The 18825-nt window shown below is 36.2% G+C and overlaps 2 protein-coding genes across 3 annotated transcripts in view; both read right to left on the reverse strand.

Annotated features, from left to right (window-relative positions):
* Positions 1 to 6708, reverse strand: part of LOC123547503 (mini-chromosome maintenance complex-binding protein-like) — a 35988-nt gene extending 29280 nt beyond the window's left edge. For both annotated transcript variants that reach the window (XM_045334665.2, XM_045334664.2), the window contains exons 1-4: positions 6560 to 6708; positions 3770 to 3849; positions 2375 to 2557; positions 1245 to 1346 (exon numbers count right to left, since the gene is read on the reverse strand). In XM_045334665.2, the coding sequence (XP_045190600.2) occupies positions 1245 to 1346; positions 2375 to 2557; positions 3770 to 3849; positions 6560 to 6617 (423 nt within the window). In that variant the 5' untranslated portion in view covers positions 6618 to 6708. The remainder of the gene's footprint in view (positions 1 to 1244; positions 1347 to 2374; positions 2558 to 3769; positions 3850 to 6559) is intronic.
* Positions 6709 to 12391: 5683 nt separating this feature from the next.
* The window catches only part of LOC123547504 (BLOC-3 complex member HPS1-like), a 38821-nt gene continuing 32387 nt past the window's right edge, over positions 12392 to 18825 (reverse strand). Inside the window, exons 13-17 of the mRNA XM_053551756.1 lie at positions 17676 to 17871; positions 16799 to 16933; positions 15479 to 15592; positions 14015 to 14097; positions 12392 to 12593 (exon numbers count right to left, since the gene is read on the reverse strand). Coding sequence (XP_053407731.1) covers positions 12410 to 12593; positions 14015 to 14097; positions 15479 to 15592; positions 16799 to 16933; positions 17676 to 17871 — 712 coding nt within the window. The 3' untranslated portion in view covers positions 12392 to 12409. The remainder of the gene's footprint in view (positions 12594 to 14014; positions 14098 to 15478; positions 15593 to 16798; positions 16934 to 17675; positions 17872 to 18825) is intronic.

Consider the following 18825-nt stretch of genomic DNA (forward strand, 5'->3'; position numbering starts at 1 on the left):
CTAGAGAGGTCACAAGGTTTTTCTATTTTTAGACCTACTGACCTAGTTTTTGACCGCACGTGACCCAGTTTCGAACTTGACCTAGATATCATCAAGATGAACATTCTGACCAATTTTCATGAAGATCCATTGAAAATTATGGCCTCTAGAGAGGTCACAAGGTTTTTCTATTTTTAGACCTACTGACCTAGTTTTTGACGGCACGTGACCCAGTTTCGAACTTGACCTAGATATCATCAAGATGAACATTCTGACCAATTTTCATGAAGATCCGTTGAAAATTATGGCCTCTAGAGAGGTCACAAGGTTTTTCTATTTTTAGACCTACTGACCTAGTTTTTGATGGCACGTGACCCAGTTTCGAACTTGACCTAGATATCATCAAGATGAACATTCTGACCAATTTTCATGAAGATCCGTTGAAAATTATGGCCTCTAGAGAGGTCACAAGGTTTTTCTATTTTTAGACCTACTGACCTAGTTTTTGATGGCACGTGACCCAGTTTCGAACTTGGCCTAGATATCATCAAGATGAACATTCTGACCAACTTTCATAAAGATCCCATGAAAAATGTGACCTCTAGAGTGGTCACAAGCAAAAGTTTACGGACGCACGCACGGACGGACGAACAGACGGACGACGGACACCGCGCGATCACAAAAGCTCACCTTGTCACTTTGTGACAGGTGAGCTAAAAACTAGACTATGTTTGCTCCAACTCGATGGAAAGGCAAAATCTGTTAAAGTTATTGGTAGTTACACGTTACTAACATTTTGCTGGGACCTGGCAATGAATTTGAACAAAGGAATGTAGTCAAATTATCTACTTTCTAGCAAAATTCGAATGTATAATCTATGCAATCCCCTGTTAATTTCTGTTTAAGCCACACTACAAAACAGGGTTATATGGCAACTTTCCAGCCTTCGATAGTACGGTAAGACGGTAGATGCCTCTGAATTCTATTTCAGGCACAAACAAACACCTGGGTAGATCCACTTACCTTCCAGAAGCCAGCTGAATGGCTTCCTCAGATGACAACTTGGGTTAAAGCAAATCACCCCATACTGCCTCATTTTCAAATTCCAACCAAGAAATCAGAAACAGTAGTAGTAAATTTTTCTTTATGTTTCAACTTAAAAACATTCAAAATGCAGGAAAAACAGGTGGTAAGTAAGCAGGTAGTCTTTTATGAAGGCGTTAGTGCATAGGGAAACATTACACAATGCCAGTAAATAAGGATACTTGCTTAACCCATTCTGCTTCCCCAGGAACTGGCACACAGTACAACGTCATCCTGTCCATGGTTACATTGTTTCGAGAGTCCATATCTATAGTCTGATTGGCCTGAAAAAGAAAATTCCATGGTTACATTGTTTCAAAGCCCAGATGTATACACCTGGAAACAAGAGTGCCAGACTGTCACAAAATACGCCCGTCATCGAACGTGGCCTTATTCAAGGACCATAATCCAAGAGTGCCTGGGGCAATTTGGCTGGTCATCAAATTTGGCCGAGATATTATGCCAACAAACATTGTCAGCAAGTTTGGTGAAAATCGGATGAAAACTGTTCGACTTAGACAGCGGACAAGGCTCAATTCACAGTTTTTCAAGTAATTCAAGGGCCATAATCCAATAGTGCCTTGGGCGAAATGGCTGGTTATCGAACTTGGCTGAGATTACCACAAACATTGTCACCAAGTCTGGTGAAGATCGGATGAAAACTGTTTGACTTAGAGGGCTGACAAGGCTAAATTTGCCAATTTTGAGTAATTCAAGGGCCATAACTCAGGAGTGCCTGAGGCGATTTTGCTGGTTATCAAACTTGACCGAGATATTATGCCCACAAACATTGTCACCAAGCTTGGTGAACATTGGATAAAAACTATTCGACTTAGAGAGTGCACATGCTTTTGGATGCCCACTGCCCGCTTGCCGCCACGTGTGTTCACGTAATACGCCCCGCTCTTTCAGAGACTTGCGTATAAAAATTTAGAAGAAACTTTTCCTTGAAAGATCCCAAAATGAAATATTTTCATTAAAAGAAACAATACTGATCCCATCCTCCTCAAGTAAATATGGATTCACTAAGAGAAATTTTTAACATGTAAAAGCGTCTCTATCTGTTCACTATTCAGTGCCAAATTTATGGGACACAGTTTAATATTTAGCCTGCTGTCGGCAAGTCATTCTGCCTTTGTGACCAGTGCAGACCAAGATCAGTCTGATCATGGTCTGCACTGTTCGCTATTCAGTCAGTAAATTTTCAGTGAATACCCCTTTGAATAATAAGTGGTACTGCTCAAATTGAATGATGGACCAGTCCATTTTAGAAATTTAGCAGGGTAAAGGTTAAAATACAAGAATGACATACCCCACATTCTGCAATGTCCTTGTACTTTCCAGACCGCATGAATGTGTTTCCAGTGGCAGTATCTTTCACCTCGTACTTGCCCAGGTAAAATTCAGGATCATACATGTCTTGTATCATACATCTATACCGCACCAGAGAGTTCGCTTTCAGATTATGCAGACTCGAGTCATTCAAGCTTGGAACCTGAATGATATAAAATAATGCAGACATATTATTATTAGGCCTGTTAGTGGCTCTCCACAGAAATATATGGGGTCAGTATGATAAAGTTCTTTTTACTGACCACTTATTTGTAGTCTAACCCGTAAGATAGGGGGTCACCACATGACCATCTTTTCACCAATGAAAATGCTAGTATCTTGTGAGGGGTAAAACAAATGTAACATGTCCTGGTGATACAAGGTGTAGTTGTTGCCCCTACAGAGAAAGCATAACACAATGTCAAGGTCAGGTGGCTGACATGTTATTCGCAACACTATTCCGTTTAATGTGATTTTAGTGTTCAGACAACCAAACTTTGACAGTGTGTAACATTTCAAAATACAGCTGAAACTCAGTATCTTGAATTCCAAGGGTTCACGAGTTTTACCTTGAAATAACCGAGACAAGACTTAAAATGTTATCATGTGCATGTGTTTTCTGGACAGACGGACAGAAGTTTGAGGAAAAGGAGTTCAAGATATTAAATTTTAACTGTCTTTCAAATAGTGTGTGTGTGTGTGTGTTCAGGTTTAACGTCTTTTTCAACAATTTTTCAGCCAACTTTATAGGGCTGCCTCACTGGAATATCACGCCGTAGACACGTGACATGATACCCCACCCAGTCACATTATACTGACACCGGGCTGACCAATCCTAGCACTACCCTCTTAATGCTGAACACCAAGCGAGGAAGCTACTAGTACCATTTTTTACGTCTTTGGTATGACGCGGCCATGGATCGAACCCACGACCTCCCGCACTCGAAGCGGATGCTCTACCACTAGGCTACAGAGGCGGTGTCTTTCAAATAATACTATTGCTGCATGTAAATATGGAAACATGACCCAATGTCAGTAAAATAAAATAGTCTGGTAGTGACAGCCCATATGGGCATATACTGGCAACATGATGGACTCCGTATTTTCGACCTCCGTTTACTATTTTTCAACACTTTGTTACCAAAGTCTGAAACTTCTGTTTCTCATAGTTTCAAAAATTTCATCCTTCATTCACTTTTGGGCATGGATTCTGCACATCTGTATTCTCAAAAACTGCTTAAGGTGAGTAAATTATATCAGGTGCATAAACAAGGACAATTAAGCATAATATACATGCATCCATAGGTTTATAACACATATCAATATCTGTATTAAAGTAGTATTTTGATATGGTATTGATTAGTCTAATACATACCCATGTCAATGCACTCCTGCTTGCTAGCTTTTCACTGAAATATTTCCTGACAGGAGAACAATCACCATCTTGAGGCTTATCTGCAATAAAAGAAAATGTGCAGTGATATCTAAGTCTAAAGCTGTGTGTCCAAGACAGGCCAGGCAAACTTAAAACTGAACAAGATCATTAATACCTAGTCAAAATAATTTGAAGTTTAGATTGTTTTATATTTATGATGGGACAATCTAAACGTCAAAACTTCGAAGGACCAAAATTATGGGAGGATAAATCACAGTACATGTGTGGTCATAGTTAATGGTTTTATCGCTTGCGCATAATGCTGTGTAGATGCGGTAAACATTAATTGTGTACAGATAACTAGCCAATAGCGGATCACTATCTACACTTTTATGTGAGCATATGGTACAGAATTTTTAGACTTTCATGGTATCTTAACTTACTAACACTTAGAACTATTGCTCGCATTAATATAAATGTTTGATTTATTTGTATCGATCTTTTATGTCTGAAGTTCTAAAGAAATATTTATAAACCTGTCTGATTCACCAATAGGGGATCACTTTTGTCAATAGGGGATCAACTAGTTTTATCATATTTTCTATCCATTTAAAAAAAGATTTTTTCTGACAAAACATGACTGTACATAGTATTAGAAATAAACATTTCAAGTCAGGAAATAATAAGAATCAGTATGTTTACATTTCAAACAGGAGATACTAGGTAAAATAATATGGCGCTAGTTTTCAGTTATATTTCTATGCATAATTACTTAGCACCGTATTTAAAACTAAAATCAAAATACTGATGCATAGAACCTTATTTATATGTCTAAATTTGCCAGTTTTTTTTATATAGAAGGGGGGTCTTTTTTTACAGACTTTTGGTGGCTTTTGGATAAAATTTCAGGCTCCTGTGGGTTTGTCTAGATCATTACCATACAAAATATGACACTTTACTTTAAAATTTCTACCATTTAAAATATAACCATACAGTATATAATACTGGCATGTCGGCATAATCCTGGTATCATCCCCTATCATTACGGAATGAATGAAAATACATAAAGGGACATAATAAATATGCAAATTTATCATTCCTTCTGAATGTTATAAATCATATCTATAAACTGCAAACACTATTTCAACATGTTTAAAAAACTCCCATATTCTATCAATGCTCAGAAAAACTAAAAACTTACTCAGAGCGTTTTCAACACAAACAGCTTGTCCAAGGAATACGAGAATAGATCCCAGCTTGATGTTGTGCAGTCAAATATACTACACAGAGCCGGGACACAAACGTTATCATTAGTGGTTACTCGCTGCAAAAGTCAACTGCTGCGATGGCTGAGAGGGTACAGGCACTGGTTCAGTAAACTGTGTTTTTGTCAGGGCCGCGGGTTCGCTCCCCGCTATGGGAATGTAGGACGTTTTGGCCAGTGGACGTTTTGGCCCGGACGTTTTGGCCTAGGATCTTTCGGCCTAGGATGTTTTGGCCAGGCATTTTGTGGGGGTAGGACGTTTTGGCCAAAAATAAATTGTGGTTACATATCATGCAAAATTTAGTTTGGAGATTATTTTAAAGAATGTTATAGTATAAATGGTATTTTATTTTTAATTTTTATAATCTTTTTATATGCATATAAATATATCTTCTTCTAAATACTACACTCCCTCATAATAATGAAGATTATGTGTATACATTGTATATGTGTGTGTGTATGTGAAAATATTTGCCATTTACAACAAATCAAGAGTTATTAAAATAAATTTTATTCACAATTATTTTTCTTAACTATATAGCAACTAGAAGGTCTGCTGTTACGGTACATTCGATGGATTAAAATATATGTTTCCTGAAAAAAAAGGAGAAAGCCTTCTGAATGGCTCTGTAAAGTTAATAACTCGCTTCAAAGTCACGATCTATTTAATGGAACACGTTCCGTTAGCGATCCATTGCAACCATTTCTTGATTGTTTCAAAGGATCACTAATGGAACACACTAACAAACACCAAAAAAGCGGTTTTAATAGTGTTTATAAGGTGTTTTTATAGTGTTTATTAGAAAAAAAATTTGTTTGGGTATATACTATACATGTAATATAATTATGATAACATATTAATATCCAGATCATATTTTGCATAATATGGAAATAAAGAATTTTTGGCCAAAACATCCTACTTCAAAAATTTTCTTGGCCAAAACATCCTAGGCCAAAACGTCCGTCCTCCCCGCTATGGGCGATCTTTTTTTTTAATGTAATATTTTCATTTTCTTTTTAACAATATAATCTCATGATAAAAAAAATCATTTAAAAAAAAAAAAAAAGAAAAAAAACATTGCCCATAGCGCGGAGCAAAACCCGCGGCCCTGACAAAAAACAGAGTGTACTGAACCAGCGCCTGTACCCTCTCGGCCATCGCTGCAGTTGACTTTTGCAGAGAGTATTTTCATTATAACCACTTACGATATCGTCTGTGTCCTGGCTCTGTGTAGTAAATTTGACTGCACAAAATCAAGCTGGGATCTATTCTCGTATTCCTTGGACTGCTATGTGTTGAAAACGCTCGTTAAGATATAAGCAATAGTAACAATGCCGAAAAACTTTAACCAAGAAAGCTCAGCCGACGCCGGGGTGAGTAGAATAGCCCCCCTCCCTATTCTCCGACTACTGGAGCTAAATAGAACTTTTGAGTACAGTATACTAAGACAATATGGTTGCGAAAACATGTGACAAATTGGAATTTCGTGAATTTTTGCCATCAAACGATTACCAGTTTTCTTTACCAGATAGTGTTTGAATAATCCCGAGTGGGTTGTTGATCCAGTCTTCGATACTCGGCATTTTTGTGGAATATCGTGCTTTTCGTTGTTATTGATCGCTGAATCGCGGAAGTATGGCGGGAAAATGTCACGTTGTTTACCTGTTGAACTAAATTCTGATACCCGGTATTCCGGACTTTATTTGTATGAACAGTCGGCTTGCACCTAGCCCTACTCATTTGGCATATCGGGATCACTTATTTTATCATCTGATATTTTAAAGTTGTCATCCCTCAGTCAAAAGCTATTACGCCGCCCAAACATCTAATTATTTGGACTAACGTGCACCATGCTCATGCAAGAGTGTGTAGCAGTAGATCTATATGTGAGAATGTGACATGTATTACCTTTCAATTGATGATATCTCCAATAAATATTGATTTCAATCTGTGACTCTACTTAAGTCAGGAGTTGTACGTTGTCATTTCAGATAGTTAAATCTACAGATGATATCTGCTTTAAATCTACAGATGATATCACCAATTTGAAATGATAATACTAAAGTGCTTTAAATAATAAAATGGCAACATGAGTATGTTCTACTTCATAAGAATTGTAAAGTATTGTTTTAAATGTCATTTATTATTTATTAGAGAAGTTTTGCCAGTTATGGAGCTTGCTTGTGATGGTTGGTCATACTTATACAAGGGCGAGTTTTATTTATAAGAAATGAGGTCTTCCATTTGTAAACAAAGCAAAATGAAGCACTGTTTAGAATGAAAAATTTAGGGGCATACCCCTGGTGCTAATTTTGCAATGGTAAACATGCATATGATCTTTTGAGCATATACAGTTTGTGAAACTTTCCCGATAACTGTTCAAGAAATGTTCAATCACTTATAAATTCAAGGGCCATAACTCTGGTATTACTTGAGCTGTCTTGCCGATTGTTTTATTTGTAAGAGATCTTGTCTTCATATATATCGTATGTTTTTGTGAACAACTATTGCTGGTGAAATGTTTTGTCTTGCTTTTTTTTGTTGATTTTTGTTTTTGCTGAGTTGAAGAGTCAAACAGACATATTCAGGTTATATGGTTACCCTTTATAAACCTTTCATGGCAGTAGAAGACCCCAGATGTCCCTCGATCTGCATCATGTTTCAGGCACAGGCTGACTCCTGGGTAGAACCACCAACCTAAGCCACCTGGATGGCTTCCTCACATGAAGAATTCTACACCTCGACATTGGTTTTGAACCCACATCTGCCGAATGAATGCAGGGCAAGTGATTTAAAGTCTGGAGCATTTAATCTAACCCGAGTTCCTGATTCTGTATCAGTACTAACATTATAGATGCAGAGAACATACACCTGGAACGTGGATCAAAATAAAAATCCCACAGTCCGTAGACCTGTGCTCCCCCTACTGAAATAAATGGGTGGGCTACTGGAGAAATATGGCCTCCAGTATACAATATCTTAACGTGACACCTAGTAATTTCAGCAAATTCAAGGGTCATAGTCTTCGTGTTATTGGAGTTATTATTGCCATTATCAAACTATATGGAATTATAGAGCTGAGGATGTCTTATGCCTTTATATGGAAACATTGCTTCGCAATTCAAAGCAAATCTGATTTAAGGTGATACCAGTGTTTAAAGAATACACTAATGGGTCAATTTCCACTTGTCAGTTTCTTAATTAATCTTTCAATTTGTTTTTAATCTGTCAGTCCTGATTTGCAAAGTTCCATCATTTCTTGGTATGTTTTGTTAATAGATGTATAAACTATTGTTATTCAACTTCATAAAATCTGACACAACATTAGATAGATTTTGCATATCATCTAAAAAAGAGCCAATATCAACTCAGCTAAACCAAAATGAGACAATCATGCAGGGCTAATGTGAAAAATTCTGTCAAAACCGGACTAAATTATGGGATACAAATATTTTGCTGGATAAACAGAGAGGGCCTACACAAAGTTGAACAATATAAGTGACTTCATACTGGCATTAAATTTTATTTGTCCTCAGTTGTAAAAATGACAAGGCCAGTATAAAATCATTTGATTAATAACATTATAGTATTAGCTTAGAAGTTAGGTTGGCATGAAATGAGCTATATAAGCTGTTTTTAGCTCGACTATTCAAAGAATAGGGGAGCTATTCTACTTGCCCCGGCGTCGGCGTTAGCATGAGCGTTAGTGTCACACAAATGTTATAGTTTGCGTACAGCCCAAATATTTTCAAAGTCCATTGAGATATTGCTTTCATATTTTGCATACTTGTTTACCATCATGACTCCATTCTGTAAACAGGAGCAGACAACTCTATCAAGCATTTTGACTGAATTATGGCCCCTTTTCGACTTAGAATATGCTTATTGTAATGTTAAAGTTTGCGTACCATCCCAAATATTTTCAAAGTCCATTGAGATATTGCTTTCATATTTTGCATACTTGTTTACCATCATGACTCCAGTTCTGTGAAAAGGAGGAGGCAACTCTATCAAGCATTTTGACTGAATTATGGCCCCTTTTCGACTTAGAATATGATTTTTATCAGTGTTCATTTTATGATTGTCTGTCTGTATGTATTGTTTTAGAAAATAACTTCTATCAGATGATGTTTATTAAATCAGACTTAGTTAAATAGGTATTACCTCATCTTTTTTCAAGGTGCCTGTACACATTTTGTGTTTGACAGAAACAACTCAAGAAATATGGACTCTACATCAATAATACAAGTATGACTTCATCAAGAGCCATAATCAAGTTTGTGGCTACTTAAGTATCATAAAGATTGCTCAAGAAATGTGGCCTCTAAGTCAATGTGTTAACAATGTGAAACAAGAGCTCGTAGAACTCGAAAATGCTCCCCTGGATGCATTCAGTAATTGCACAAGGCTCAGAAATAATTTGGTCATGTACATGAAAGTTCTACTGTTCTGGGTCAGTGTGGCCTTGACCTTTGACCTATTTACCTCAAAATCAATAGGGGTTGTCTGCTGGTCATGATTAACCTCTCTATTAAGTTTCAAGATCCTATGCCCAAGCGTCTAAATTTATTGCCCTTAATATGGTTTAATTGTTTGGGGGTCACTGTGACCTTGACCTTTGGCCTACTGACTTCAAAATCAATAGGGGTCATCTGCTTGTCATGATCAACCTCCCTATCAACTTTCATGATCCTAGGCCCAGATTAATTGTTCCTGGTCACTGTGAACTTGACCTTTGACCTACTGAACTCAATATCGATAGGGGTCATCTGCTGGTCATGACCAACCTCCCTATTAAAAGTTTCATGATCCTAGGTCCAAATGTTCTCAAGTTATCGTACGGAAACTATTTAACTGTTCCGAGTCACTGAGACCTTGACCTTTGACCTACAGTCCTCAAAATCAAAAGGGGTCATCTGTATGTCATAACCAACCTCACTATTAAGTTTCAAGGTCCTTGGTCCAAATGTTCTTGAGTTGTGAACTTGACCTTTGACCTACTGAACTCAGTATCAATAGGGGTCATCTGCTGGTCATGACCAATCTCCCTATCAACTTTCATGACCCTAGGCCCAAGGATTCTTGAGTTATCATCCGGAAACCGTTAAACTGTTCCTGGTCACTGTGACCTTGACCTTGAACCTACTGACCTCAAAATCAATAGGGGTCATCTCCTGGTCATGACTAACCTCCCTATCAACTTTCATGGTCCTAGACCAAAGCGTTTTTGAGTTATCATCCGGAAAATTTAACTGTACTGGGGCACTGTGACCTTTGACCTACTGACCTCAAAATCAATAGGGGTCCTCTGCTGGTCATGACCAACCTCTCTATCAACTTTCATGATCCTAGGCCTAAACATTGTCAAGTTATCATCCGGAAACGGACTGGTCTATGGACCGACATACCGACCAACCGACATCTGAAAAACAATATACCCCTCCTTCTGCGAAGGGTGCATAAGTCAGCTTTGAATATTTCAAGGGCAATAATGCCTGGTGTTGCCTGAGCAAGTTTTCTCATTGTCACACTTGTGCAAGATCTTGTGGCAATATAAATATAAAATATAAATACTGACATTTTTATGCCCCAAAAAATTGATGATATACCATATAACAGCTTAATTCGTTGATCAAAGTAATGAAACATTATTTGATATAAAAGTATTTTTATTCTAATATGAATCTAGAATAAACAAAGATAAATACAGCAAGACTAAATAAATGTACACAAAACACATTGCACAACACAACTGATATATCACGAAAATTCCTGAGGTATTATCTTTCATCAGTCTCACAAAAAATCAGCTATTAAATTGTTACTCTGACTACCAGAGTTCTATTATGGTTTGTCTAGGGACTATGTTGGACCTCTGATGGATGAGACTGGCTAACTATGTGTAGCTACTGTGTGATCCATCTAATACATGACAGGGTATAAAGATATAAAGTAAACATCATTTACAAGGTCTCTGAGGGTGATCATTTTGAATTTTACTTATTTTTAATAAATTGAATTTTACACCAATTTAGTAGTTTCTACTGTTTTTCGAGCTGAATTCATTCTAAGCCATTTTGATACCTAGCTAGAAAGGAAATGTACTTTAAATCACTCAAATCGAGCCTAAAATCTGCTCATATGGAACCCAAAATGTTACTACCGTTGAAATAGATAAGAATCATTTTAACTGTTGAATTATACTATAGCCACAATTACATTACTATGTACTCTCTCCATTCCCCCACAAGCTGCTTAAACTACATGTATTTGATTCTAATCTAATGAATTAAACGCTACCAAGCATGTAAATGTTTTTCTATGCCTAAATCTACAATACTATATTACCCACACTATGAGTTGCATGCATGTCCTGAACAACTAAACGTTATTGTTTACCCATTGTTTTCCAGTCAAGTGTTCAAAAATTTAATAAGCCCTCTATTTTGAGTTCAACTTTATTTTCAATTAATCCAGTGTCATCCACTGTGTGAGATGAAAACATTGTGCTTTACAATCAAATGCTGCACACTACATGACTTTAACTTAATCATGTGCCAACACTGAACTTTAACAAAGTGTTTTTCTCAGTTGCAAATTTAGCTTTAGATGATTAAAATTCTCTTGTCCAAATCTGATATCATAATTTCATTTGCTTAATAATACTATGTCGAAAATGCAAATTTAACTTCAGGTGCTTAACACTAATATTCATTTTACAAACTCGTGCTAAAACTTTGAACTTTAACTGTCTCATGACAAACTTGCATGATTAACAATATCAAATCTGAAGATTTGCGAGTTTAACTTTAGATGATGATGATAAAATGATGCTAAGATGATGGATCTAATGTCCAAATTTGCAAGTTTAACTTTCAGTACTTAACAATCTCATGTCCAAATTCATTTACAAGTTTAACTTCAGGTGCTTAATTATCTATGTCCAAATCTTCAAGTTTAATTTCAGGTACTTATTACTCATGTCCAAATCTGCAAGTTTAACTTCAGGTACTTAACACTATAATATTAATTTAACAATCTCATGTCCAGGTCTGCAAGTTTAACTTAAGGTGCTTAACAGCCTACTGTCAAACTTTTCATGATAAACTTTAAGTGCATAATTCTCTCATGTCAAAATCTGCAAGATTAACTTCAGGTGCTTATATGACTTTCTCATGTCCATGTCCAAATTTGCAAGTTTATCTTCATGGCTTAATTATCAAAAGTCCAAATCTTCAAGATTAATTTCAGGTGCTTAACAATCTCATGTCCAAATCTGCAAGTCTAACTCCATTTGTTTCACAATCCAATATAACCCAGCAGGGTTAACAAATGGTACCCAACAATAACATATTCCAAGTTTGAAATTTCAACTTCATGTGCCAAACAGTCCAATGTTGCCAACCATATCACCGGATGTTTCATAAAGTCTAGCTGCAAGTTCTCTACAGTGATTAGTGATGAACTGCATGTTAGCCAACCCCACATGCATCATGAAGAGTTCAATACAGTGAACAGAATTTATCACAGACTGTGGAAAACATTTGTGGGTTATGTATCTGAAAATATACCAAAGCATGTATAAAGTACCAAGTATTTATATACTATCTAACTTTAACCTTTTTTTCAAACTAAAAATGTTTTGTTTGCTTGATATGAGTTTCACACCACTTTTCAATGTTACTGTTAAATCATTACAGCAAAAAATAAACAAAATTCCAAAGTATTGTACAAATGTATCTGTAAAATTTGAAATTCAGAAATCTATGAAACAGCAGTTTTTGCCCCAGCTACAAAATTTTATGCTTATGAAATTAAATGATTTCACATAATATACCATCCACATGCAATTTCAACATTCCACGGTTTGGAAGAGATATAAAGCAAAAAATATGGCAGTCTGAAAGACAGCTATATCCCCCACCGCTGTTATGGATAGTAAAAGGGTTGATGGTATTGGATGGAAGCAATGACTTTGCAAATTCTTCAAGAGATTTGGGAGATACAGAGCGGACACAAAATGGAAGGCTCAAACATTTGACCTTCAGCTTGAGCCAACATGGCTGACTCATGAGTTCTGCACATTGTCTTGATGAGGTGATCATTTGACCCAAGTTTCATGAAAATCCTTCTAGGGGTTTTGGAGATACAAAGCAGACACAAAATGGAAGGCTCAAACCTTTGATCTTAAGTTGTGACCTTGACCTTGAGCCGACATGGCTGACTCATAAGTTCTGCACATCCTGTTGATGAGGTAAGCATTTGTCTAAAGTTTCATGAAAATCTTTCAAGGGGTTTAGGAGATACAGAGCTGACACAAAATGGAAGGCTTAAACATTTGACCTCAAGTTGTGACCTTGACCTTGAGCCGACATGGCTGACTCATAAGTTCTACACATCCTCTTGATGAGGTGAGCATTTGACTCAAGTTTCAGGAAAATCTTTCAAGGGGTTTAGGAGATACAGAGCGGACACAAAATGGAAGGCTCAAACCTTTGACCTTGAGTTGTGACCTTGATCTAGAGCCAACATGGCTGAGTTCTGCACATCCTCTTAATGAGGTGATCATCTGACCAAAGTTTCATAAAATCCTTCAAGGGGCTCAGTTCAAGTTATATGGAGCAGACACAATTGTTACAGAAGGACGGAGACCACTCCTATAACCCCCCACCACTTGTGGCAGGGGGATTTATGAATGATAGCAGACTCGGTTTGATTGAGTCCATTGTTCTCTCGTTCCCTAGAATTGGCTTAAGAGGAATTCTATCACATAATTATGGAATGTACTTCATGATCCCAAAGGACCAGAAAATAGAACAACACTGAATCCAAATACTGGGAGATTTAAGACAAGAGTTCATAATTATCAGCTACAATGACGATGGAAAACAGCACATTTGCAAGAGAAGTGCCTATAACGATAATAATTGTCAGTATGGGTCCACTACCTTAAACCATATTTCATGTTGGAAGAACTTACTTGTAGAAGTTACCAGTGAGAATACCAGGAGGTGGTGCTGTACAGTCGGCCTTGTATGGCCTCTGGATCACTTCAGGACTGCCCTGTGTAATAAATATAAAAACATTATTTAGCTTCTATATAAACATTACTAAACTTCTATGTTGTCTTGTTAAGGTAGTTCTGCAAGTTCTGGTCAAAATTTTTTCTACAATGTAGAAACTGATTAAACCCTGATTTTTCAAAACTTTAGAATTTACTTAGAAAAGTCAGCAAACAAAAAAGGTAGGGTCGTGTGCTTGACTTTTTGCTACACTGATTTAAAAAACTAGGACACCACACAAGTTTTCACAATGGGAGTCTATGGGAAAATCAATTTTCATAACATTTCGCAAATAGAATTTTTTCTACAATGTAGATCTTAATGAAAACTTCTCACAGTTGTCAATAAACATATGGCCTATAACATGGTGAAATAAAATGTACATGTATAAGTCCGTGTGCTTGTTTTTGAGATATTTGCTCATGATTAAAGTGAACAGCACATTTCAAGCTGGTTTTAGCTATTATTTTGAATTATTTAACGTGTCAGATGTTTTGATATCATTTTATAGTTTTAACAGTTACATTACCATTGTAAAAATTTACTCATGGGTTTCTATTAATTCATAAAATGATTTTCATTTCTGTACACCGAATCCAGGCTTTATTCTACATTATTCGGATAAATGATGTTACACCATCACTTTCAGTTTATCAAACGTGCAGAACTACCTTAATACCTTATTGTGTAATATGCCATATCTAAATGGTGGTCAGTTAAACTACAGTTACACCTGTGCTAAACCTCACCTGTGAAAAGAGACCACCTTACTCGAAAGACCACTACATACATTTCAGAATTAATTATTTGAAGTGCATTTCAACCTGTCTGTAAACACCATTTGCAGAAAAAGAGAAATGTTCAGCTCTACAAGATATGGTCTTTACGTACAGGCATTTTTTCTTTTTTCAACACATGAATTCTACACCTCGAGCAAAGTTTTAAACATACAGTGTTGAATGGCAGTCTTTGCTATATAAGTTCCAATGTTTTTGTTTTCCTGTATTCCTTCCAGTACCAATTTGTTTTCCATAATTAACTGATAATTGCCCTACATGAAACAGAGATGGAGTACAAATAACTCATGACCTCTACATCTGAAATCTGATACTTTCACATATTTTTTCTCCCAATTGTTTATTTAAACATTATTTCCCTGAAAGCCCAGTCTGTACTGTAACAGTGAACAATTTATTTAACAAATATATTGAACATTTAATCTTTGTACTTAAAGCTTATTAGTATATTTATTATATGCTGCAACATTTATTTCTTTCCAGAAAATGTTGTTTTTTTCAAGATCATATTAAGAATATAAAAACATTTTCTTTTAACAGCTCTGTCTGAAAACAAAGGTTTTCAAATGAACGCCTTCTACTTACGGAACAGTTTTCAAACCAGAGGAAGTACGAGTAATGATAGTCTCCTTCTCTAGCTGTAACGGTCGTGTAACCCTCATGTAACTTCTGCTGTATCCATCCCGTCATACCCCAGATCTGTTCATGTAAGTATGTAAAGCAAAAAAATCAATTAGTACAGTCCAACTCAAACACCACTCTTAGGCTTATTCTTACTTAGTGACAAAAAATAATTTTTTGTCATCAATAACATCAGTGACATGCGTTGATTACCATTACCATGCTTTCTGTATATGTCAATATCTCCATAAATAAGCAACTATTTTTTATGAATTTTTGTTATGTTTCATCATACATCTTTTTGTGGCTTCAATCAAATTACTTTTGGATCAAACCATGCAGTAACAGAGCTATTCATGATGAAATCTTGTAACTTTGGTCAACAAAAAGAACTAATGCACAATAACCAGTTACTGACAGGCTTCTAGACATTCCAAAAACTGGAAGTTACATTTGAGCCACGCCATGAGAAAACCAACATAGTGCGTTTGCAACCAGCATGGATCCAGACCAGCCTGCGCATCCACGCAGTCTGGCCAGGATCCATGCTGTTCGCTTTCAAACCCTTTTGCTATTAGAGAAACTGTTAGCAAACATCATGGATCCTGACCACACTGCGCGGATGTGCAGGCTGGTCTGGATCCATGCTGGTCGCAAACAGACTATGTTGGTTTTCTCATGGCGTGGCTCATTTAGATATACAATAAACAACTCATTAAACTGCAATGACATGCATTCAACTATTATTGGCACTCTGTAATACTAACTAAGCTCATGGGCTAATGTCCTATATCCTGTACAGGTTTAGTTTACCAATAACCAAAGAAGGCATGCCATTGCCATTTAATAAATGTATAAAAAACATACACATAAAATACAATCAAAACCTGTGTTTAACTTCAAATGTAGGCTAACAATTGAAATAACAGCTCGAACTCACTTATCTCAAAAAAGTCCAGCTATCTCAAAGACATTTTCATGTCTGTCCCGAAAACACAAAATATCATTTTAAATCAAATTTCGGTTATGTCAAAGTAAAATGCTAGATCCCTTGGAATTCAAGATACTGAGTTTCAACTGTAATTGTGTCTATGGTGAACAGCGTTCAATTTTAGCTCCTGTTTTTCTTTCTCTAGCATTGTTACGTAAATACTGAATCAAAACCAATTTATATTTCTGCATGTATCAGACTGAGTTGATTTCTGACACAATCATATACTCTGTGGCATTATATGTACACATATAACTTATCATAAAATCTCATATTTTATTTTTTATACAAACCTTTTCCTTGAGCAGTTGTGTTGCATCATGAGAAGAATGGATGTCCTCCTGAGTTATATTTAGTGACGGTGCCATAATCTGATTGGTTCGTCGATTCACATAGATGAAATGAACAAGTCCTGGAAAGTCTTCTATATATGTCAAATATGTTAAGGAAATCAATGATCATTAACACAAGTTAAACCTCTCTATGTTTTGTTTTCAGACTGTGAACTATCTTTAAATGTGGTCTCTATCATGGTCACAAGCCAAAAATAGCAAAGTTTGGCCCTTTAAGGGGCCATAACTCTGGAACCAATGATGGGATCTGGTCAGTTTTCAAAAGGAACCAAGATATTATGCCAATACATGTTGTGTGTAAGTTTCATTAAAATCAATTAAAAAATGTGGTCTCTATCGCATTCACAAGCCAAAAATAGCAAATTTTGGCCCTTTAAGGGGCCATAACTCTGGAAACCCATGATGGAATCTGGCCAATTTTCAAAAGGAACCAGATGTTATGCCATTACAAGTTGTGTGCAAGTTTGATTAAAGTTGGTTGCAAAATGTGGTCTCTACCGTGTTCACAAGCCAAAAATAGCAAATTTTGGCCCTTTAAGGGGCCATAACTCTGGAACCCATAATGGGATCTGGCCAGTTTTCGAAAGGAACCAAGATATTACGCCAATACAAGTTGTGTGCATGTTTGATTAAAATTGATTGCAAAATGTGGTCTCTATCGTATTCACAAGAAACTGTGAACGGACATTTGACGGACGAAGGGCAATCACAAAAGCTCACCTTGTCACTACATGACAGATGAGCTAAAAATTGTTTAATATTGCCCACAGAAAGATAACACTGACCCTAATGAAGGTTTCAAGGTTTCTTAAAAAGGATATGTAGTCATTGTAAAGTTTCTTTGTGCCTTCACGATGAGATAGTTTCTGTAGTCCCCTAGGTGTTTGGTGAAAAGTTCCGTCACTGAGATCAGGGCATTTGTTACCGCTGGCATCAAAGGTCGTGGTGACAGATAGAGAACACGGAACACCTCTGTTAGTTTATTGTAGAGATACTTCAGTGATCTCTCTAAACTGAAATAAAGTTAAAAAAAAAAAAATTCTAAAATCTTCCACAGATAATATATCTTTTTAAAACTGATAGATGTTTCAATTAACGAAACTACTGAAAATTAACTGCCCATTATTACATGTACTAAATGAGATGAACTGTTTTTAATAATTATCTATGCCAAATAGTTTGATTGTTAATTTGTTACTGTTTCTTCAGAAGGTATTGCATTAAAAATATTATATACATGTACAATTTAACTGCAACCACTTCAATGTAAACATCAGAATATCATAATTTTCAAATTGTGATAAAGTTTGTGGAGTATATGTATTATGAATCAGTATTTTATACTTACTATCAATAGTAATGAAATTGTACAGGACAAAATCTTGTAATCCATGCAAATAACCGAAAACATATATAACAAGAGCTGTCCGTAAGACAGCCAAGCTCGACTATTCGAAATATTGTCACAGAAGCAGGAAATTATTACCCAAAATGTTAAATATCAAAAGAGTTTTAAGTTCGAAACGGGACATAATTTGACCAAAATGCATATCAGAGTTATGGGACTTGATGCTATCAACTAGTTTAATAACCCCGAAGAAACATGTTAAGTTTCAATTCCATATCTGCATTAGTTTTGGAGATAGTAACTTGCATATAAAACTTTAACCAGGATTTTCTAAGTCCAAAAGGGGGCATAATTTGCTCAAAATACATGTTAAGAGTTATGGAACTTGACCCAGTGAGGCTGGTAACTGACCTAGAAAAAGAATAAATAAGTTTCAAAGATATATGCCTTTTGGTAATAGCTGTATGTACTTGCACGCAAAACTTTAACCAGGATTTTCTAAGTCCAAAAGGGGGCATAATTTGCCCAAAATACATGTCAGAGTTATGGGACTTGATTCTATCAACTAGTTTTATAACCCCGAAGACACATGTGAAGTTTCAATTTAATATCTGCATTA

The sequence above is a fragment of the Mercenaria mercenaria genome, chromosome 9, assembly GCF_021730395.1.
Source record: "Mercenaria mercenaria strain notata chromosome 9, MADL_Memer_1, whole genome shotgun sequence".
NCBI lineage: Eukaryota > Metazoa > Mollusca > Bivalvia > Venerida > Veneridae > Mercenaria > Mercenaria mercenaria.